Source organism: Lagopus muta, chromosome 7, assembly GCF_023343835.1.
Source record: "Lagopus muta isolate bLagMut1 chromosome 7, bLagMut1 primary, whole genome shotgun sequence".
Taxonomy (NCBI): Eukaryota; Metazoa; Chordata; class Aves; order Galliformes; family Phasianidae; genus Lagopus; species Lagopus muta.
Genome location: NC_064439.1, coordinates 51,082,584 through 51,105,982, shown reverse-complemented (window position 1 = coordinate 51,105,982; position 23,399 = coordinate 51,082,584). Strand labels below are relative to the sequence as shown.

General features: G+C 40.8%; 1 protein-coding gene across 2 annotated transcripts in view; it reads left to right on the top strand.

Moving 5' to 3' along the window:
* Positions 1-23,399, top strand: part of EGFR (epidermal growth factor receptor) — a 151,406-nt gene that overhangs the window by 95,896 nt on the left and 32,111 nt on the right. For both annotated transcript variants that reach the window (XM_048952247.1, XM_048952246.1), the window contains exons 2-12: positions 10,025-10,176; positions 12,020-12,206; positions 13,098-13,232; positions 15,234-15,302; positions 18,012-18,130; positions 19,228-19,369; positions 20,200-20,316; positions 20,865-20,991; positions 21,091-21,164; positions 22,322-22,412; positions 22,869-23,068. In XM_048952247.1, coding sequence (XP_048808204.1) covers positions 10,025-10,176; positions 12,020-12,206; positions 13,098-13,232; positions 15,234-15,302; positions 18,012-18,130; positions 19,228-19,369; positions 20,200-20,316; positions 20,865-20,991; positions 21,091-21,164; positions 22,322-22,412; positions 22,869-23,068 — 1,413 coding nt within the window. The remainder of the gene's footprint in view (positions 1-10,024; positions 10,177-12,019; positions 12,207-13,097; positions 13,233-15,233; positions 15,303-18,011; positions 18,131-19,227; positions 19,370-20,199; positions 20,317-20,864; positions 20,992-21,090; positions 21,165-22,321; positions 22,413-22,868; positions 23,069-23,399) is intronic.

Genomic DNA, 23,399 nt, shown 5'->3' with positions numbered 1-23,399 from the left:
CTGCTACCAATGAAATTTTTGCAATCAGTGTTTTAACTTACATTGTAGCTAATGTAATTGCTTTCCATACAAGAGGAGCATTTATTCCCTTTTCATTTAATTGATAACAGCAGTTTCTTTCTGACAACTTTTTGTCCGTGGGATTTATGTCTGCATGTTAAGTGCATTATCATATTTGCATGTAGGTTTTTTGTGTTTGAGAAAGGCGCATGGATTTTTGCCTACCTGGCTGTGTGGAACTGATCCAGGGAGACACAAATCAGCATTGTTCCTCAAACTGCGGGGGCAGAGGAGCTGCAGAATCAAATTTAGCAGCTGCGTTCATCCTTGTGATGAATTAATAATTTCACCTAAAGAAAATTGTTACAGGTTGATGCCTTTGACAAAGCCACACTTTAATTCTTTTTGGAAAAGAAGGTCATTTATTTCATCAGTTTGTTAATGTTCCTTCCATTAGTGTTTTCAAAGACAAAAGATAGGTAAGGCATTCTCAAAAGTCTACCACAAGAACAGTTGTTTGATAGGCTTTTGTGCAGCCCATTGCACATGTGGGCCTCAAAATACTTCGCATAGGAGCCGTGATGTTTCCTCTGCAGTGACAGAGTAAAAGAAGCACATGGAAGTGGGAGGGCTGTCTTGGCAAGGTCAGAGAGAAATACAATTTGTGTCTGTGCCCTGTTCTGTAACAAAAGATTAACTCCATCGTTTCTTCTTCTCTGACCTTGGCAATTGTGCATTATGAGCGTACAACTCTGGGAGCGCTAGCAGAAGTTTATCTAATATGGCATTATTTTTATGCAGTTCTGATTGCAGAGTTTCTGAGATCACCACTGAGCTACTGAGGAATTTATTTGCTGAAAAGGGTGCAGGAGCACAAGGAGTGCTGGCTCTGAGCTCAGGTTGCAGGGCAGAAGCTCACTGTTCAAATCAAGATGGAGAGGGATCTTTTCAGCGTGTGAACAGTCTGTAATGTATTGTACTGTGCATTTCAAATACATTTTAAAATGTTCAAACTTGTTTACATTTCTTCACAGAACTGAAGTCTGGCATTAAATGCAGCTGAGATTCTGTATTGCTAAATAAGGCCAATTCTAAAAGCAGGGCACTTGCTGTAACATGCAACATTTACAGTAGCAATGACCAAATTGGATGTTTTTCCTTCCCAGACTGTAGAAGATAAATTGGTCTCTGTCTTCCAAACTTACCCAAGTGCTGTTAAATCACTTTGTGGCTGTTTAGCGGTGCTTTCAAAACAAAGTTTTAGCTCTCCTTCTTCCAGAAATAAAAGAGTGGTATGTCTGTTTATCTCATTTATTGAATTTCACACAGCTAAATTAAGTGAAATAAGAGTTTGATTCAGATCCAATTGATTTCAATAGAGTCTCTCCTTTTAGTCAAGGCTTAAATGAAGATCAAACAGCAATCTGGAGCATATGTACATTTAATATGCTCTTCAACTATTCCTTTTAAACTTAAATATTATTGGAGTTTTTTCAAACCCACGTGGCATGCATTAACTTGCTTGCCTGTCAACATATGCAAATATCCAAATTTCTACTGGAAACCCTAACGTAAGTGTTAACTGTAGGGTTCAGTCACATGAATACAACCTTTTAAATTTATCAGCTTTTACTTATTTTTCTTAGTTATTTGACAGGGTCTGTTTGCTCTGTTAGTACAGATAACAACAGTACCTTTATTGTTTAAAGGAGCAAAGGAATTGTTTATCTTGGTCCTGTCTTGTTTTAACCTCACTCAAGAAAGCGATCTCATTCTTAAGGGACAAGATGTTTCCTGGGAATTTTGGGAGCATAACTCCCTCTTTCTGTAGCTTTCCTGCTTGAATCAGGAAATCACACACTTCAGTGTGAGGCTGAAATTTGCAAAGAGTTACTTTCTACAGACCAGCTTCAGAGCAAGCACTGTGCAGTGACAGAGTGATGCAGCCCCAGAGGCTGGATTCACCATCCACTGTGGTTGCTGGCAGTGTTCGCATGACTTTGGTGGACAGGGTTGTACATGGAAGTGAATGTGCTTACCATGGAGTGTGGGCATGCATGGCTCAAGGTGGTAAATGAAACCTGCTTGGTTGCTCTTGTGCTTCGTATGTTTTGCAATCTCTAGAGATCATATAAGTATTTATGCATTTATAAAAATATTTGTAGGTTAAAAATTGAGAATATGTTGCATTTGTAATAGCAACTGTCAGTCTTCTATTTGGAATCAGATTGATAGGTTTATCTTACCCTTTTTGAGTTTGCATATGAGTGCTCACCTAGAACAAAAGCCTCGAGAACTACATATGTAAAGGTTAAAATTTGTTACAACAAAAGGCTCAAAATTAGCATAAATCAAGAGAAACAGTTGTTTTCTTTTAATTGGAAAGTGCAAATGGACATATGCAATTGCAGTATATTAAGAAACCCTTCATGATAAAATGTTCACAGCATCATTTCATGTTTTAAATTTTGTTTCCCAAGTTTTAACTCATTTTGAGACTGTTTTAAACAATTCAATTCTGATGTCATTAGTCACTGGTCTCACATTGTCATGGGCACATTTTCTTTGTATTGTGCTATAAAACCCTGCTGCTCTTTGGATGTTGCTGGAACAAATGACAAAGAATGCATTTTCTCAGATGACAAGGCACAAGCTTGTGTATCTGTTGTCATCTTCTTGTTTCCTGATATATTCTGGCGTAGATCTCGAAATGCCACACCCCTGCCGATCATGTCTCTCAGGATTGAAGGCTCAGTGAGCTGTGTTGTAGGTCTTCTGGCCACTCGGTGCTGGCCTTTATGTAGACTTTTGGAACATTTGCAGCAAAACTGGAGAGCTGAAGGGCTATTGACCAGGAGCTATGCTACCTGATTGGGCTATCTGTGGGAAAAGCACTAGGAGGACGCAGGGCCTCTTCCTTGGATTCACAGTAAGGTTTTTTTGCAGTATTGAATGAACTTACTTTTGTCAGTGTGTGAGTTTGACATAGCATAAGGAAACAAAGGCGAGGTTATTTGATGTGTGGACAGTGCTTCCTATTGGATGACCTGCCGAAGTGCTTGCATCTGCTATTACCAAATGCACCACCAGCACTGCCTTTTCCTCTTGCTTTCCTTCAAGTTGTTTCTAAAATTCCATTGTTCTTTGCAGTGCTTGGTGTTGATTTGCCATGCAGTATGCTGCTTAAGACACGTTTGAACTTGAAGAGTTTTGTATCTTCGGGCATACATGTTCAATTGCTCCACTCCAAGTTGGGAACTATAAGATCATCACTGTGCTCTGCCAAGTTCACACAGAGAAACTGCTGTGGGGAAACTTCACATCCAAGTTTGACTTTAAATAACGTGTTAACTGTGGCTTTGAGTTTCTCCTAAAAGAGTTGGGGGATGAATAGGAGAGATTTGTGTTTTTCTGTAGATTCAATCACTGGTGCATAAAAGTTACAAAGCATTATCATTTTTGCATATGTGTTTGCACAGTAGTTGATATATATGAAGTTTCCTTGTCATCGTAGGTTCCTTGCTATTGTAGCAGTATCTCATTGTTGAGTTCATTGGTAATTGCATTTCCAGTAAACCAAAACCCATGCACAAGCCAAGTCCTAGGTGTACAGCACAGCTCATCAGTGTGGGGAACCCATCTTGGAGACTGATTGAAGCCAGGATGGGCATTTTTGATGATGCAAGGAGTTGCTTCACTAAGACTGGAGAGCCTTCTAGTGCAGAGGCTTCTGCTCTCAGCACACCAGGGCACAGCTAAGGATGAATGCTGACTGCAGGTCTTTACTTGCTTGGTATTTTCCTGCTGATGCATCCAGTAACTGTGCATCAAGCTATGCACTGCTCACCCCTAAGTCCTTCTCAGGAAGCTTGCATCCTAGGTCCCCATTTTCTAGTCATGTCCTACAGTCTAATGTGAGACCTCGCCTTTGGCTATAATTCAGATAAATGTCATTCAGAGGGGTTGCTTTCCTAAGTTATACAAATCAACCTGTTCAGGTTACTCGCCTCTCGTTATTATTTAGAGCCCCAGCATTTGTGTCATCTTCAGACATAATCAACAGTGATTTCCTACAGAACACTGACAAAGCTATCTGAGGAAAATTGGTCTAAAACCATGTACCTTTCAGGATCTCACTAGAAAACCTCCCCAGGAAAAACAAACAAACAAACAAAACCCCTCGCTCTTATTTACATTTTGAAATTGATTTTTTAATAGAAAAAATTGGTTTTGTGCTCTATCCCTCCTACAATAGTTTTGTAAGGCATTTGGAGGGAAAGTTTAAATACTGGACTAGCCCACACTCTCATTATTATTTCTTCATCTTTGTCAGTCAGAGAATTGAATCCCACATCCCATTCTCAATGAAGCCAGTGGAAAGACTGATTTTGGAACATTAGGGAATATACATGCTGAATTAAATAATAACAACAGAGAAGAAAAACAAAAATATGAGCAATATCGAGGGAAAAAATAATAGGGAATTCAAAAGACAGAATTTCTTATTGGTAGAAATGCTAGAAATGCTTCTATTTTGGAGAGGTCTTTATTGAGGAGCAAGATGATTTTTAATGTTATTACCTATTCTTTTAGACGGAGATACAGGCAATCAGATCATCCGTCTGTCAAGCTGCCTCTGTGTCTACAATTTAGGATGTGACTTTTGCCATCAAAGGGCAGATCTCCACTCCTAATCGGAGCAGGGGAGACTTTAGATTTAGCTGGAAAAGTTACTTTCATCAAGTAAATAGAAGTAAGAAACCATCTGGAAAAGTTTTCTTTTAGAGCATAATCTTGTTCTTTGCTGTGGCTCTAGTTTTGGGTCACTTTTAGGATTAGCTTCTGTCAAAGTATTTTTAAGAGCTCTTATCATTGCTTTTTCCCAATGTGCCTAAAATCTGAATTAATCTCAGTAGTTACATTACTCTAAACTACTCTTTTTGAGTAGGGATTTAAAACAGCCACATGTGGCTGTTTTTCATGATGCTTCGAATTACCAAATTTGAGTATGTGCAAAAATGATTGTATTCTGTGGTGACATTTCCAGTGCCCAAGTGCTGACATTAGGCTGGTCTTTTTAGCTGTTGTATACATTTGCAACCACTGTTCTCAAGGGAAAACATCTGCCAGCATCTGAGCACTCTTCACTTGTTTTCTAGCTTTTCCTTTCCATATTGCAACTTTTCAAAGCACATTACAACAGCTTTTTCTTTTTGTGTCATATAGTCTTTCTACCCCCATGAAACTGACTCAGTATGAAAAATGCACTCAAACTCAGTAATATGGGAAGTTCTCCATCACGTCTTTGTCTAACGTTGAGGAATATGTAAAGTATTACTATATAAATAATCACATATAACAAAATGTCACTTTCTTTTTTGAGTCTCTGACTTTTCATTCCTGTTTTCTTTGCAGAAATAGTTATTAATTATTACAAATGAGTTATCTGCTCTCATTCTGCCTCATAATCTTAAATGCCGTTATCTCAATCATTTAACAGTGCTAGTTCTGCACATACCAGGTTTCCACAACTATCTGGAGGGCCTTTGGGGAGCTGTTCAATAGCTGTAAGAGAGAGCTTTGGAATTGGTTAAAAAAAAGTCTAACGTACAAGACCTGTCCAGATTTGTGCCTGAATACACGAGGGGATCCTCACTTAATTAGTAGGGGCTTGAGTACTGCTTGAGTTGGAGGGGACCTCAAAGATCATCAAGTTCTAAAAGGTCAGTGGATGCCCTTGTAAGGGGCGAATACATCAACACAAAGCCATTCCTATCTGTGATTGCCCATACCTAAGCATGCTGATCAGTATTTCTTACAAAATGTTTCTAGTTCAGTTGAAGTGTTTCTTTCTCCACACTCTGGTTGAGGTGAATTAGTATTGGGCATCACTGATGTTAGAAGACCGAGACTCATTTTCCTCCCTGACCTCTGGAGGCAGCTCTGCATCTGGAACAAGATCCCTGCAAGGTACTTCTCTTCCAAGAAATGCCGAAATGAATCAAAAATGAACTTGCAAGTGAGTGAGAAGAAAGGACTTATTAGAAATATTCTGGCAGATTAAGCAAAAAAAAATCTCTTTTCTGCAGGTTTTGCATTATCATTAGTGGCTGGAAAAGATGCAGAAAAAACATATATGTTTATTATGCCATGTGGAGTAGAGCTATCAGTGGTGTACGAAGCATGGAAATGGACTTGCATGTCTCTGAAATTGCCTTATTGAGTTATTATTTCAGTGTGTGTGTCAGAGCAGCAAGAGGGTAAATCAGTCAAAACACAAACAGAAACAACTGATGATTTGGGGATTGGTAATAATTTGGGTTCAGAGCATTCTCCAGGGTTTCATCAAGTGCGGGACAAATATGCATGACAGGATTGGTGCTTCAGTTATCAGAGATTTTCTGAGAAGTAGAAAACAGACTTCTCTTGTATCAGTACGATCACTGTAGGGACCAGCTTATTTAATTTGAGATTGAATGAATTTGGGAGGATATAATCACTTGGCATTGCAGAGGGTTGGGTGCATTCTGTGCCCCTAAAATTGCCTGTGGAAAAATGTAGTTTAGGAAATGCTTTCGTTTCACCCTAGTTGTTTGCACAGCAATAGACTCAGCAGAAACCAATGACCTTTCCAATAGTCCTAGAAGATGAAGAATCAGAGGGTTGCAGAGGTTGCATCACCTAGAAATTCTACTTTGCAGCTCAGTTTGAGGTACAGTAGGGAGCAAGCATTACTTTTAGGCCATTTGTGGAGGTAATGCTGTAAATGACTCAATACTGACTCTACACTGACATTTAGGAAACCCAGTACATTTGCTAAGAATAACATCCCATAGAAATGAAGTTGCTCTCTGGTGTCCCACATTGTTGCCCTGCAGCAACATTTCCACACTGGCTGCATTTTTGTTACAGTAACACAGCATCTCAGAGCAAAACTTCCCTCTTTTACTGATCAGCCCACTTTTCAGATCTGGATCTCAGCTTTCCTTCTGCCTGGGAACAATCTCACCCTGAATTGCTATCAGAAAACTTCTCAGTTTTTTCTTCATTCTCATGTTTATCTAAAACGTGCTGGAGACACACGTAATGTCCTCATTGGGGATTTACTGTGTAGAGTATGCTACCACACTACTCAGCAGTACTGTGGAAGGATCCATTCCCTCCTCTCCTTACACTGGATAGTTTGCTCTGTTACCCACTGAAACAAAAGTATATAATAAATGTTGCTGGCATCAAAATCTCTGGAGGGCAAATAGATCAATCTGAACAGATGTTAAATCATAATTCCTCCATCTATTCATGCATACGTGCCCCCCTTTGACCTCTGCTGAGGCAGCCAGTACTACACTGTGCTGGACTGCCTCTATTGCCTGCTGACCCATGCAGATGCTCAGCATAGGCTAGAAGAAATGACCTGCTATGTTTACCTGATACGTGCAGTCTCAGTCTGCATTGCCTATTTCTGAAGATTCTGATCTGTAATTTGTCTTGTTTTTTTTCTTTTCCCCTCTGGCCAGAATAGTGTTCATGCATGTATTATATGCAGATAATTATAGCATGTATCTTTTCAGAACATGGTTTTCATAAGAAGAGAAATTGCAGGATAGTATTATTATAGGTAGTATTATTATTAAGCAAGTCATTCTCTTTTCTTTCGAAACCTTTTATTTGGGAAATTGGGCAGCAGATTAGCCTGAGTTCAGTAACATTGCTCCATGGATTTATGTTCTTCTGTTTGATTCAACTTTCTCAGCATATACTACTTATGACCCTAGTGCTCATCTGGTTGGTATTACTGTAACTAAGTTAACTTTTTTTATGCACTTAGATCTTTTTATGGCAAATAAGTGTTTGGCCCCATATGTATTTGAGCAAACAAAAAATTATGAGGGGAGCTGCTATGGGGTGGTCAGAATGCTGCTGGCCATATACTGTTGAAATCTTAACAGAAGCAAACTATTTACTTTTGCTGCCCAGATCTTAACGAACGTTCGTCCTTTATCTTCTGTTTACTGCATAGAGGACATGATGCGCCTGATGGAGGGGACGTATTTTGCATATGGTTTAAAACATGTTTGGTAGGAAGCCATCAAAGTTGTCTGTCCTCATAGGACAGGGGAAGATAGCAAGTCCTGGTGGACCAACCTGAAGCCTCTTCAGAGCTTGTTATGTCTACTTTTCCTTTCATGACCTCACAGACTGGCAAGGTCCTTCTGCTGACTATGTACTCCTGCCCTCTCCCTCTCCTTGTAAGAGCTGTTTGCAATACAGAAGTACATGGAACACCACAGTGACCCAAATTGACAAGCTTTCTTGAGCTAAAAAAGCCTTCATTTCATTTACTTATTTATTGTTCTGCACTATTAGGGGTTTGGATCAACTCTTTGGCACGATTCATTGAGCAGTCCCATGAGAGAGGGAGAAGTGCGTGAGGAACCATGCCCTCAGCCTGCTGTGTCAGAGCTAGAAAGCAGTGAAAAAGGCTGTGCTTTTTGGGTCAACTGAGCCAACTTCAGAGTTCTGGCTCTTCTGTGATCTCAAGCGAATAGATCTGCAGGCAAGCTGTTTCCCTAGGGCTCGTTTTGGTGACCTGGTTGTCTCTGGTTCCACAGAGATGATGTTGGTAGATGGTAGGCATGGGCCTGGAAGACAAGGCCATAGAGGGCTGCTCTTTCCACCCGTCTTTAAATTCAAGCTGTAAAAACTGTGTAAAAACTGCACCTTCTGCATAGTTTTGTGTTCTTCCCTAATCCCTGGGCAAAAGCTGGACAATAACATTGCTTAAAATTCCAGAAGAAGTCGGTAGGACTCCTACTTTTCCAAACAGTGCAAGGCCTCTTTACTCGCATCCCCAACAGCAGTGCATTTTCCAGTGCAGACCAATATGTGAAAATTTTTCTAACTTTATACACTCGAAATACGATCATGCCACAGAATAAGACCTGTCCTGTGTCTCTGTCTAATAATCTGTGATCCCCATATGCAAAAGAACTCAGATGCAGATTTTAAACATGAACACATTTAAACACTTAACTTTGAAACTAGAGCAGAAAATCCTGCCTAGGAAATTCTCATCCATTACAGAAATTTGAGGCAAATATAAACAGGGTCATTTTCTACACTTGATGCTCTTGTAGGTGGTGTAATCGCAGTCCGTGTTAAGCTGCTCCCGCGTGCAGCTGCTACTCTGATCACAAATACAATAATGCTTATGTAGATGTATAATGAGAAATAACTGAAGAATGTAAGTGAATGACCTGTTTCAAACACAGATGAAGAGTATTTCGTCTGTAGTTCGTCACTGTAGCTCCTTAATGGTGATGACTGTACTGAGAAGTAACATGTGTTCAATGAGTGGTTTTGGCAGTAGATAAGTATGTTTTTTATCATTGATTATTAAGTTATTTTTCCTACTAGTGAAACATCAATTGTTTGGTAAATCTTTAACAGGTGTCTTCCCTCTGAAACTTGTATCCAGCTCTGTCAAGTATATTTGTTATTTGCCTTATGGCACCCCATACAATGGTGTTGCAGTTTGTAACTGGTGTTTCTCAAAATTATGGCTCTGTGAAGGCATAATTTCTTGAGATCAGGCCTGACATACATTATAATAATGATTAGATGATGGCCTCCTTTTGATCCCACCCAAGAGCCAAGTTGGGTTGAAGTTTTCTACCTGAAAGGTGTTTTGAAGTTTTCTATAGGATTTATTTATGTATTACTCTCCCTTCCTCTATATTGCAATAACATAAAGATGTTTTAATGTTTGGTGGATGAGTGCAGAGTTTCTGGGGCTTGCCTGTTTATAATGCTGATGCATCTGTTTGCCTAGGAAATATTGTATGCTCCCAGTGCTGTTGCCATTAGGTTCGTGCACATTAGACACATCTGTGTTTCTCACTGTGCTGATGCTTCAGTTACGGTGATTCTTGTAAAAACTGGATGGGCAACAAGTTTTGGAGTTGTTCAACTCTCTGTAGCTGATCTTGATTTCCTTCATGAAGCTTTCTTCTTTCTTCCACAGTTTGTCAAGGGACAAATAACAAGTTGACCCAGCTGGGGCACGTGGAAGACCATTTCACCAGCCTGCAGAGAATGTACAACAACTGCGAAGTGGTACTGAGTAACCTGGAGATTACCTACGTGGAGCATAACCGTGATCTCTCCTTCCTTAAGGTTAGTGGTTTCAGCCAACATGGCTTATTTCGGTAAAGGAATCTTACTGCATTTCTGAGTGCAAAGGATCATCTATCTATCTATAAAATGCTGTAGTGATCCAAGAACAGTAATTGTCAGAGATACTGCAAATCACAGTCACAACATGTCTGTAGGCTGCAGGTTATGCTCAGCCCAATTACACAAAATCATTTACTTTGAGAAATAGCTTCTCAAGTATTGACCCGACCTATTTTGGTTGCCTATTTTTGGTTGCAGATGGGTTTGTAATTTTCAAAAATTATCACATGCTTACCCGTTGTCTCCCTCTGAGAGGGCAAAAGTCTTTGTTATATGATAGGGCAAAGCAAATGGCAAAGTGAGTGGCAATCACTGATCGCAGGCTTTGATGTGTGGAGGCTGTTACCCTTCTCTGCAATCTGTGATCCATTTCCACATGTGATGGTGAGTGCCTCACCATCTATCAGCACCTGTGTCCCAAGGAAGCAGGCAGCTGCATTCTGCACCAGCTGTGTGCTTTTTGTGACCTTCAAGGTAATCCTCTGCACTTAACACACAGACTATTCCCATCACAACATTTGTTCTGTGCACAACTGCATGAGCTACCACAGCCAACTGGGAAGAGAACAGACAGGATGGATGTTAAAATGCAGCCAGAGCATGAGGAGGAGAAGTCTGTCATTGGCACCTCCAGGTTCCCCACCAACAGACACTGGGTAAAGGGTACAGTTCTGCTCCCCCCTGTCAGAATGCACTAATGGCAGCAGCACTGCACATTAGGGTTTATGTTTTTAAAGAAGTTTTAAATGCTTTGCTTTTGGCATCCCTGGTATGTCAGATTAGGAGGTTTACAAAGAACAAGGCGGAAAGAGAAAATGCATGTTTTACATGAAAAATGTGTGTCTGGTACCAAGAACTCTTCTATGGTGGATCTGAATAAGCAGGTCAGTCATCTGAGTTTAGAAAAATTTTCATGAGCTTTCCTCCTCACAGAACAAAGAAAGGGAAAAACACTGCAATAGCAAGCATGAACATCAGAAAATAGTTGTTTCAGACATACAGATTATAAATATGATGGTATTGCCGTTTTTTTTTTCCAAGCACTGCTTGGCCATGAAGATCAGTGTCCCCAGGAACATAACAAGTCTTCTGAAAATTCACTAATAGACTTCATAGAAGAGAAGAATATCCTAAGTAGCCTGAGGGCTTTTTCATTTGCAGGGATTTTTTTTAGAAGATAGAAATGCACACATTTCACAGTACAAGACAGGAATTAACCTACAGCCATGGTCAGCGTTTCACTTGTCTTGTTGTCCTGTAAACGTCTATCGCTTGAGAGGTGATTGCCTGATCCTCCCCTCTGTTGAGCATTAGAGTGCTGGTTAGGGAAGAGGCATAGAAGATAAAGTATAAGACTTAATCAGGTGAAGTGTCTGTGCTGCAAATGGTTGAAGGTAAATATTCAGAGAAAGCATCATACACAGTTAGCATATCATATGTGCTTGCCCTCTTCTCCTGCATCCTCTAAGTATGCCTACTTGCCCTTGCTTGGGAACAAGATACAGGTAGTGATCAGCTGGTAGCTACTTTTAGGGTCATTTTATACCTGCTTAGCACAGTCAATCAAGCACAAAATACAAACATGAAGACGCATTTCTTCAGCTCTGTTTTTCATGTAGTCCCTTCTTGTTCTCCAATTTACTTAGTTCTTCTGAGACTGTTTTTTTGTTCATTAAAATTCAAAGATTGCATTGGGGGAGTGGGAGAAGGAAAGTAACCTTGTCAAGAGAATGAAAGATGATTTATAAATGCTGTGGATTAAGTGTCTTGTTTCTTCTCTCAGACCATACAGGAGGTTGCAGGCTATGTGCTCATTGCACTTAACATGGTGGACGTTATTCCCTTAGAAAACCTCCAGATTATCCGAGGGAATGTGCTTTACGACAACTCTTTCGCCCTGGCAGTTTTATCCAATTACCACATGAATAAAACCCAGGGACTTCGAGAGCTGCCAATGAAACGGCTATCAGGTGAGACCAGAGCAAAAGGTGGAGGCACCCGTAAGTAAACTTAGACCATTAAATTATTGATATCAAGACCAAATTGAAGATCTGCTCTCAAAGTCAATGCTTAAAAAACTGGGTGCAGTTTTCCGTTTTTCTATTCGCTTTCCAGCTGTACAGCCTTTTTCAGAACATGAAGAAAGTTCATAATTTGCCATTACAAAAGGACACGAAGTCCAAAGCATCAATAGGATGCTGAAATTTATTTGTATCCCCAAAATGGAAAAGAATCATCACTTCTTATTTTTTTTTAATTCTAGTGTAATTTACTGTTTTCCATTAATTTCCAGTGGGAGCTGGTGGTATGTGAAGAGCTGCAGAGTTGGGGTCTCATACGGTCTCTGGCTGATGGGTCAGGCTGTGCAAACCATCAGTGCTAGCAGATGCCTAATTCACTCTCTATCAGAGATCACAACCACTGCAGTGGAGGCACTGTAGCGGATGGCAGAACAGGCGATATGCCCAGTCTTCTGCCATACCAATTTATTACAGACTTTGTAGCAGCACACATTGAAAGGAATTGTTTGCATGAGGAGACTCAATCATGAGCTGAAGCAGGTGAAAACACATTACCTTCTGCTATGTCTGCCAAAGTCAGTGGCCTCTGGACGTGTCACTGTGTGAAAAGCTATATGTAGTGGCTTCTCAGTGGCATCCAACAGCAGGTAGCCCTCCAGAACCTGTCAGTCTGAGCCCGGAGTTGGTTGCACTTCAAGTGTGCCTGTGCTGTGCAGGTTGTCAGCATAGTGTGAGTGAAATGAAGAAATCTGATTTTTGTTTCCCTTTCTTTAAATCACAGAGAGAGGGAGAAAACTTAAGAAAGGTGCTTCACTCATTAGTGTTTTTTCTTCATGGCAGAAATTCTCAATGGAGGTGTTAAAATCAGCAACAATCCCAAACTGTGCAACATGGACACTGTTCTGTGGAATGACATCATCGATACAAGCAGGAAGCCTCTCACAGTACTTGACTTTGCAAGCAATCTTTCTTCTTGTAAGTATTAATTTACCAAAATGCTATGAGCTTCCTCATTTCAGAGAGAAGAGCCAGCAACCAAACTCTCAGCTTTGGATTTCATATCCACCAGTTCTTATACATAGAGCCATCAAATCCAGTTCTGAGGGAAATCCATTCAGTTCTTCATCACTGACATGAGATTCAATGTTTTGTCATGTCTAGGTCCTTAACTCACAGCTCAAAGAAATTTTTATTGATTCCATGCAGTACCTTATGAATGCTTTTTTTCAAAGATAGCCACACAACTGAGAATAACATGCACTTGCATGTTTTCCAGGAGTCTTTAAATTTAAAGCAGCTATACAGGCACCTTCACATTTTTGCAATAAGGCACAATTTTCTATCAAGAGTGCTGTAAAAAAAACTCCTATGTTTTGTGATGCATGAATAATCCTTGAAAATGTCATTATAAGAGGTAAATAAATCTGAGCAAGAAGATACGCATGTGTTTAAAAGTTTGTGTAGGATATGCCTAAGGTAGGCTCAAGCTAATCACAGAATCACATAATATCAGGGATTGGAAGAGATCTTGCAAGATATCATGTCCAATCCCCCTGCCGAATTAGGAACACCTAGATCAGATCGCACAGGAACGAGGCCAGGAGGGTTTTGAATGTCTCCAGAAAAGGAGGAAAGGAGGCCCCACACCCTCTCTGGGCAGCCTATTCCAGTGTTCTGTTACCCTCACTGTAAAGAAGTTTTTTTTCATATTTATGTGTTCCTGAGTTCCAATTTGCACCCATTGCCCCTTGTCCTGTCATTGGATGTCACTGAGAAGAGCCTGGATTCTTGAGCCTTGTGAGTTCTTGTGAAATCCCCTGTTGCTTCAAGGAAAGGAGTTTATTTTCACTTCTGAGCATTTCATTTCTGGCACTATAAACTGGCGGGAAACATATTTTCTTTATCTTCTAGTTGTGTAATCGACAACTTCTGTGTTGACATATTTGCTGCAGAGCCTGAATGTAACCTAGCATTGCTGCAAACAGTGCAAGTCAGCACAGGATCCTGGCTCTGAATATCATGGAAAGTTAACCTTTAACTTTTTAACTTTGGAAAAAAACATAGTTCTTCAGTCCCAGAGCAAATCAGTCGACTCCTGGACAAGTACTGACATTTGTTCAGCTATGTGATCAGCAGTGAACGGGGGGGGATCACGTGCCACTAGCAGGAGGAATTACTCTAATATGACGTGTCTCTTCAGTGTAGTAAATTCCAGATTAGTCTGCATAGACAGCCACTTATGGTCAATAGTGATAGTGATCCTGTAATCTAAAATATGTTATTTCTCTGGGACACTGCTTGACACTGAAAGGGAAAAAAAAAAGGAAAAAAAAAAAGAAAGAGTACACACAGCAGGAAGAGGGAGGAAAGCAGATAAGAAAGGGATGCTTAGCAACAAGAACCCGGTGCTGAACATTGAAGGTGTACATCTGTCCCGATGCCTCTCCAGTGACAGCATAGACCTATGCTGAGGGATGTTTTTGGTTGAGAGCGGGAGGAGAGCGTAGTTCAGACAAGTCAAATTGTTTTGTGGCAGGAATAGCTGGCAGTTACCTGTGAATCCAGTTGGTTTTGTTTTCTTCTTAGAAACATGTTGTTCAGAAACATTCATTTCCACATGGCCTGCAGCAAGCATCTGTCTCATGCCCAAATGCAGGCCAGTAGTGACTTGCAGCTTTATGCAAATCCACGCCTGAGAGCCAGAAGGGCAGTTGCTGAAATTCCTGTACCTGGGAAAAATACTCCTCTTTTGTCTTGCCGGATCAGCAGGGTATTGCACTTGCTTGCTATGAGGAGTCTTGTAGTACTGCACAAAGGAAACCAACTATGAACAACAGATAAGGATTTTAGTTCCAGCACTCAAAATTTCTGAACACAGAATGTGAAGGCTCAAGGTTTTGTTTCCTGTGACACATATGGTGTTGTCACCCAGATTTTAAACAGCATTTTTTATAACACTCCACTCTTATGTTTTAGGTCCAAAGTGCCATCCGAACTGCACAGAAGACCACTGCTGGGGTGCTGGTGAGCAGAACTGCCAGACTTGTAAGTGTGCAGATTAATTAGGAATTATCTTGAATGCTACAATCTGACATAGTAATCTTCTGCCTACTGAATAATTTACCTGGCAATTGAGCAGCATGTGTTTTACACTTGTCCTTTCTTTGTCCTCCTATGCTCATGCTCCTTGAAGCACAACACATGGCTTGCTTCTCCTCACAGTCTTAGTAGGCATGATAAGTGGCAATGGGTCTGAAACAAGTCTATATCACACATGTGCACATATGGCCTTCCTGCTCTGAAAAAAAACCTCAGTCATGAGGATCATTGAATCACAGAATGATTTGGATTGAAGAGACCATCCAAGGTCATCTGGTCAAAACCCTCTGCCCTGGGCAGGGACAACTTACTTAAATCCAATCATGTTGCTCAAAGAGCTCAAAGAGTATCCAGCTCCACTTTGAACACAAACAAGTTTGTTTGTAGACACAAGCAATGTCACCATCATGTGGGCAATAGCACTACGTATTATACTCAGAAGACCTTTTGAACACTCAGTTATTTCTTAGTTTGTACATTTATATATTTGTTTTTGATTGTGAGCCTGTTCAGTTTTGTTGCATATGCTTTACTTCAAATAAAGTATATTTTTGTTCCATATGCTTTACTTCAAATTTTTGAAGGTAGCCTATTTTCCTGAAATTACAGGAGTAACATGCAATCAGAGTTGCTTGAGGTTTTGCAAGACTTTATTTCTCCTAAGGTAAACAGTGAGGAGGAAAGTTTTCTTTATACTTCATTATTTTATTTTTCTATAATAATTGGGGAAAAACACAGTTTCTAATTTCTCTTGCTTGCCAGTTTTGCATAACCATGTAAAGCTCAATGGAAAGTTTGCTATACTTACACAAACGAATGCGACATTTTCCATTGTAAATAATGACTTAAACCTAAGTTTCATGCTTCTAAGTGTCAGACCAAGTATGTACAGCTTCTACAGCTGACAGAAAAATAAATGTAGAGCCTTTCTCTCTTATTTGGCTGCAAGCTTGGTTTTTTTTCTTGTGCCATTGCCGAGCTCACCAAGTTGCTTTCAAGGACAGTGCTCCCCACCACTAAGACAGAATAGCTGTTCCAGGGGCTTGCAAAAGATCATATCTCAATCCTGCAGACTTCCAGCATTTGCAAACACTTGTTGGCTTCAGGAGGGTTATGTGGCGTACATAAAATGAAACCATTTGCAAGCTTTGGCTCTACTCTTGAAGCATTTGAGAATCTGAGCAGCTGAAAATGTATCCCACATTTTCATATGTGGGGAAGTTTGGTCTGCTATGTGTCTTTCCCCTTAGATGAATGTGGGATGTTCTGTACGAAATATAAATGTTTGCCATGATACATGTTTCCAGCAGGAAGCTTCAGTCAATAGCTATCAAAGTGATGAGCTGTTTTACTCCTATGCTGATGCTTATGAAAAAGTTGTATCAAAATGCTGTCTGTGTTGAACAACGTACCTTTTTTTTCCCGTTTCTGCTTGAACAGAGGAGTTGCTGCCAGAGAAGCTAATATGTATTGTGCAAATCATGTGTTTCCTTGAAAAGACAATATGTTACTTACAAGATACAAGAAAAATGGATAATGGAAAAATATAGTGTGGTTTAGGGAAAAAAAAAACCAGTGATGGTTGTGTACCTGTATCAGGTTGCATTTTCTGATAACTCTCTGTTAGTTAACAACCATCTATTTCTGACTTATAGGATTTCCTGGTGGTGTTGTAACTAATTTCTGCCCAGCAGGGAAGCTGGTAGCAGTACTGCACTGTACAGGTGCTCATGGTGCTGTAGTGAAGCACACTAGCAATCCCCCACTTTCTCTGTTGGGGACTCAGTCCCCTATTGCCTGAGTGCTGATCAGTGATTTTATTGTGGAGAAAAACAGACCACTTTTGGCCCATGGTACTGACATACACTATCCATTAATTTCTGCATTTCGTGGTGTTGTGCTTTTTTAAATTATTTTTATGATTACTATTCTATCTGCTTTGATATTCAAATTGAGATTATATCTGGATCTAAAAAATTATTGCAGGCAGCTTTTCCTCTCCTGTTAAAAGCTGACCCAGGATTAGCTTTTCCTTCGGGTTACATTGGTACAAACCCTGAGGAAGTTGAGTAATGAAGATAAAATTTGGCCAAGGAATTGAAGCTTAAAGAAAATAATATTGTATTCATATGAGATCAGTTTACTGAGTGGATGTCCCCTCTCTCTCCAAATTTCAGAAATATTTTTAGTCATCAAAGGAATCCTAAGGCCGCACCAGTGATACATAATTTCCCACTATTGCCAAGAGTTCTGGCAGTTCTCCTGTCATGTTGTTTTTCCCAAAGCTAGCACCAGTAGTAGCAGGTTACCTCAATAAAGCAGAGCCAAGCTGAAAGTTGCCTGACTCCGTGGAGTTATTCTCGATTCAGACAGCGATGCCAAAGGGGCTTGGATGCTCTTTCTAAGCAGGACATGATTTGCTGATCTGGAACAGAGTGCTTTGCACCCCACAAGAGCTGTATACATCCTCTTTTTGCCACCACCCACACCAGCTCTCACCCTTCCTAGCTTTTCCCTGATTTGTCGGCAGAACATGGGGGAACTAGCACAGATACTGCATCGGATGGTTGTTCTGCATTTATTGATCTCATTGCAGCCTAAACGTTCCTCATTTCTGTTCTTTTTCTTTCTTTTCTTTCTTTTTTTTTCTTTCAGTAACAAAAGTCATCTGTGCCCAGCAATGCTCTGGGCGGTGCAGAGGAAAGGTGCCCAGTGACTGCTGCCACAACCAGTGTGCTGCAGGGTGCACGGGACCTCGGGAGAGCGACTGCCTGGTAAGGATGCTACAGCTTCATCAGTGCTTAAATCCCTAAACAGAGGAACAGGCAGGCAGCTGAATGTCTTGCAACCTTCTTCCATCTGAGGAAGCTTCTGAGATATACTGACCCATAGGATGCCATTTGGAATGGGAGCAAGCCATCTCTGAAACAGGCAGGGAAGAGGACACAAACCTTTCAACACTGGTCTTCAGTAACAAAGTTTCCCTGCCTGATTCTCAGTTGCTACAAACTTTGGGGTCCCTGGTGCTGTGGATGGGAAAAGGGCAAATCCAACTTTTTTAGGAATAAAAAATGTTATTGTCTGTCTACAAGAGTTTTCAGGGGTTAATACATGCTGTGCTTTTAACTTGTCCCTGGCTTTGCACTAAATTTAATTCTGAATTAAGTGATGCTCATGTAATTCCCACAGAAACTGTCCAGTCTGTGTCTTGTTGCTGTTATCTGTATTCTGGCCACCCTAAGAAATTGCATAGCTAGGATGATCTTACTGGCTTGCAAGGAAGAGTTATTCTGTCTCATCTGGAAAATCAGGGACAAATAAAGGGGAAAAGGGACTGATTATTAATTTAATGCTGGATTGGGTTGGAAGAACCAACTTATCCTTCATAAAGAGCTTCTAAGTTGTTCATTACCGGCAGCCAAATAGAATGGCTTCCTTTTAATATTCAGCCACAAAAGTCAGTAATTGGCAGGAAAGAACTTGATTTTATTGAGGTTATTAAAAAGTGGCTGGCCAAGAAAAGTACTGTTTGTCTTGATCTGGTTACGGCTTGTAGGGAAAATTTCATCTGAGGCATGCAGATTCGCCCATGTTCCCATGTGAATCCCAGCAGTTCTTCTCCAGAGTGCCAAGTTTTCTTGTTCAGAACAAGAAAACCTTACATTTGCTCTTTTTTTTTTTTTTTTTCAAATGTCATACTAAATTGCCCTACCTGAAGTAACCTTTCACATCCTAAGCACTAGGGACCAGCCCTGGAGATGCTCAGGATTCCCATTAGAGCTAGGTGAGAAGCAGCACAGCTCACAGAAGTGTTTTTAAACAGCTAATGTAAAGACCTTGTAACGTTTTAATGGGTGCTGTTGTTTGACAGGCATGCCGCAAGTTTCGGGATGACGCTACCTGCAAGGACACGTGTCCCCCACTGGTCCTCTATAACCCCACCACCTACCAAATGGATGTCAACCCCGAGGGAAAATACAGCTTTGGAGCCACTTGTGTGAGGGAATGTCCACGTAAGTTCATTTCAGCTTGCAGCCGAAGAGAAGGACCTGTGTCACCCTCTGCATTACAGCCCAGCACATTCCTATTCTCTTCATTTCCTCTGGGAACTGAGAACAAGTGACAAGAGTCAGAGAATGGCTTATGAAGACAATCAGCCTTTCTTAATCTTTCTGAATCCGTCAACGTCTCTGATTATTAGCAGCTAAATTTTGACTTCTGAGGATTTTTTCTTAATGGAGAGAAAAGCATCTTAATAGAATCATCAACTCAGTGGCCAGAGAAGACATATGGGAACAATCCTGTGTATTACTGACACAGTACCAACTCTTAACTGGTTCTTATTTAGTACAGATGGAAAGTCATTGGTTTAAACACTCTTTGAGAACTCCTGCGATCATTTCTTCCTTTACAGATGCTTTCTTTCTTTCAAGGTTTTCCATGACCATGGTCTTTTAGACAAATAAGACTTAAGTGTAAGAGAGAGTTCAGCATATAAACCTGGTATCCTTTTCTGAGGTTCATCGTTGCCCTTAGCCTGGAAGGATGTGTGAAAGTGAAGGTTCAAAAGGGCTGTGTATTGATTCAAATAACAACAGTGCTTGGAATCTGTCTTTTGCAATGTTGTTTCACTCTTCTGTGACCATTCTCCTCTGTTACAAAATGGTAATAGCACTCTATGTCTGTCTATCTTCAAAGGATGTGGAAATTAATAATTAATGTCTGTGTTTCATGCATGGCCAAAGGTCAAAAAACCTTATTTTTCCTAGTATTGAAGTACCTGTATCGCCTCCGGTACATGTCTCTTGTTTTTCAGTGTTCTCTGTCATCCTTGTTTTTCCAGACAACTATGTGGTGACAGATCATGGCTCCTGTGTTCGCTCATGCAATACTGATACCTACGAAGTGGAAGAAAACGGCGTTCGGAAGTGTAAAAAGTGTGATGGGCTGTGCAGCAAAGGTATAAAAAGCATGGTGTGAAACAGTAAGGCTTTGAGATGATAGATGATTTATTAGAATAAATAGATGGAGTTCTGAACTGAATTGAGCCCTCGAAGTGCAAATTCAATACACATATCCACTGCTAGTTTGAAGTTTTGACAGGCTGTTTTCTCAGGAAGTATGGCAGCAGAGCATGCTTCAGCTGGGATATGCTGCAAATGTGCTTACACAGATAAACTGCACTTAATGTGTATCCTACACATCAGCATCCTTTATGTAGCCTTCTCAGTTCTCATCAACAGGAATAAAATGAAAATGGGACAAAGAGAAGGGCAAGTGTCAGAATGTGTGTGTGGAGATGCAAAGACCAGGGCTGTACAGGTGTGCAAAAGAGAAGTGTTTTTCCTTTTGTGATTTCTGAAAAGCAACAATAGGCAAAAGATTTGTGACACCGATCTTACAGTGGTAGAATTGACCAAGCTTTTTGAACAGCAGTATTTTAGTATGTGTTTCCTTACATGTGATGATGCTTCTCTCTACCAAACTTTTGTGTCCCTATTTTAACAGTGTGCAATGGCATTGGAATAGGTGAACTTAAAGGGATCCTATCCATAAACGCCACAAACATCGACTCCTTCAAAAACTGTACAAAGATCAATGGGGATGTCAGCATTCTTCCTGTTGCATTTCTGGGGTGAGTTGCCTGCTGGTCACTGAGGACTGGAAGAGAGGGACCAGGGAGAAATTCAGGCTGATTCACTCTTCTCCCAACACCTCCTTCTGTTTGTTTCAGGGATGCCTTCACAAAGACACTACCCCTTGACCCTAAGAAGCTGGATGTCTTCAGAACAGTCAAAGAAATATCAGGTCAGTGACATGGGTTAAGCATGAGATATTATCTGCCAAAAACCTAAAGCAAGAAGAAGAAAGTTCTCAAAGTTTGTGAGCGGAAGAGCAGGCAAATGGTTTCTGTTCCTGAGCTTGCAGGGTCACTGCTCACACTGGAGGTCAGCAGCATCTTGCCAGTATTATACCCACCCTGCCTCCCATCCAGGGATTTCCTTGGATGTTTCTGGTTTTTCCAGATCATCCCTCCTACTCAATTGTCAGCCCTACCGAGGACTAAAAGTAGAAGCAATTCTCAGCTACTCAAGAAGTGTGTGGTGATTCAGGGGCATGCCACTCTATCTGAAAATAGCCAAGTGTTTCTATTTGTGGAAAACCTTTCTGCAGCTCCTTAGGGAACCATGCTCACTCTCTTGCATCATCCTCATGGAGACACATGGAGACACTCTCTCCAGCCCAAAGAGCCCTGCCTGGAAATGAGCACAAAGTGGCCAAGAGCCACAAAGTATGAGAGTGCTTGACTGCGATCTTGCACAGGCATCAACTTGAAAGTAATTTTGTTCATCCAGTTATAAAACAAATGTAATGTCAGAGCCTGTGGATATGACTCCAGGTCCACATCTCTTTTACCTGTCTTTTTGCCTTCAGGGTAGCAGTGACTAACTTCAGAGTTTCATACTTCTTTGTGCAATTTCCCAAATTCTTTCCCTTCTCCAGAGTACCATACCTGAGCAGAGAAATTTGCTTGTCATAACAAATGCACTGTGAGCTGCTGGCTGTTCTGTGCCTACTTTTTCTCCTACTGAAGGGCAGCTCACAAAGGGGACAATGCCTCCTCATGCTGCAGGAAGCCCACAACCCCTCAAGCTAGGTACTCTTGTATCAAGAGCCATCATTGGCAGCTCAGTGTGTCAGATGCACAGCCCCTGACACACTGTTCTCTGGTGTTCCTGAGCGTTATGGTGGACTAAAGAGTAAACAGTAAAAGAGTTTACAAAGCAGTGTTTACAAATATCCCTAGCATGTCATGTTTAATTTTGAGATTCTCAGAAAAGCACATGGAAAGTACAAGTGCCTTCTCCTAGCCGAAATGAATCTCAAGAAGGACATTTCACCTCCAGTACTGATCGTGTTTGCATTATTATTATTTTTTTAAAATCTTCTTTTCTTTATTTCAGGATTTCTGTTGATCCAGGCCTGGCCTGATAATGCTACTGATCTCTATGCTTTTGAAAATCTGGAGATTATCCGAGGCCGAACCAAGCAGCAGTAAGTAAATGATGTGCCAGGATGCCTGTAAAAGGAGCTCTGCTGGGAGCTGTATTTCTCTGAACATACCAGGGTGCCTAGCACCGGGATATACGGGTGTCACAAAACTCATGCAAAACAGGAAACAGCCTGAAAGATGCTGAGCACCATTTTGGTAGCAGTAGAGTAAGATCAAATGCGCAACTCTGTACTGTTGTTAGAGCCTGCATCCAGCACCCATTTGAGTTTGCCCTGAGAGGAAGAGTGGCTTTGGACCAGCAGAAAATAGCTTCTCTGCCTACTGCTATCCTTACCCATCATTCATTTGATGGAGTGCATGTGTCCTGCCAGATTTAGTTTAAAATTCCCATTAGAAAAAATTGATTACACAGCAATACATACCAAAAGATTATTTCTCCAAGTACAACCCTGCTTACTAATTCTCTTTTTTGTGTGTCTTCTTTTTGTCCATTTCAGTGGCCAGTATTCCCTTGCTGTTGTTAACTTGAAAATACAGTCCTTGGGGCTGCGCTCCCTCAAGGAAATAAGTGATGGAGACATTGCCATTATGAAGAACAAGAACCTCTGCTATGCTGACACCATGAACTGGCGCAGCTTGTTTGCTACTCAGAGTCAGAAAACAAAAATAATACAGAACAGAAATAAAAATGACTGTAGTAAGTCAATCTGCTTTCCTGCCCTCGCAAATGCTCTTGATGAATTGGAAGAGCAATTAATGCAAAATTCATCAGAGATGCTGCTTTATAGAGGACAGTGAGGAGAAAAGGGAGTTGGTCCCACAGGGGATGTGGGCTTCATGGTGATCATACATTCTGTTATGGACACAGTGAGGGACAGAGAAGCCAGCTGTAGACATCAGGCTTGTTTGATAAAGTTAGTCACTCAGCAGTGGTTCCTGGGCCAAAATCTATTTATTTCTTTTAACCAGAATGTGAATTTGCTACACATCAGAAAAGTGTCTCCTCTGGTACTGGTTTTGCTATACTG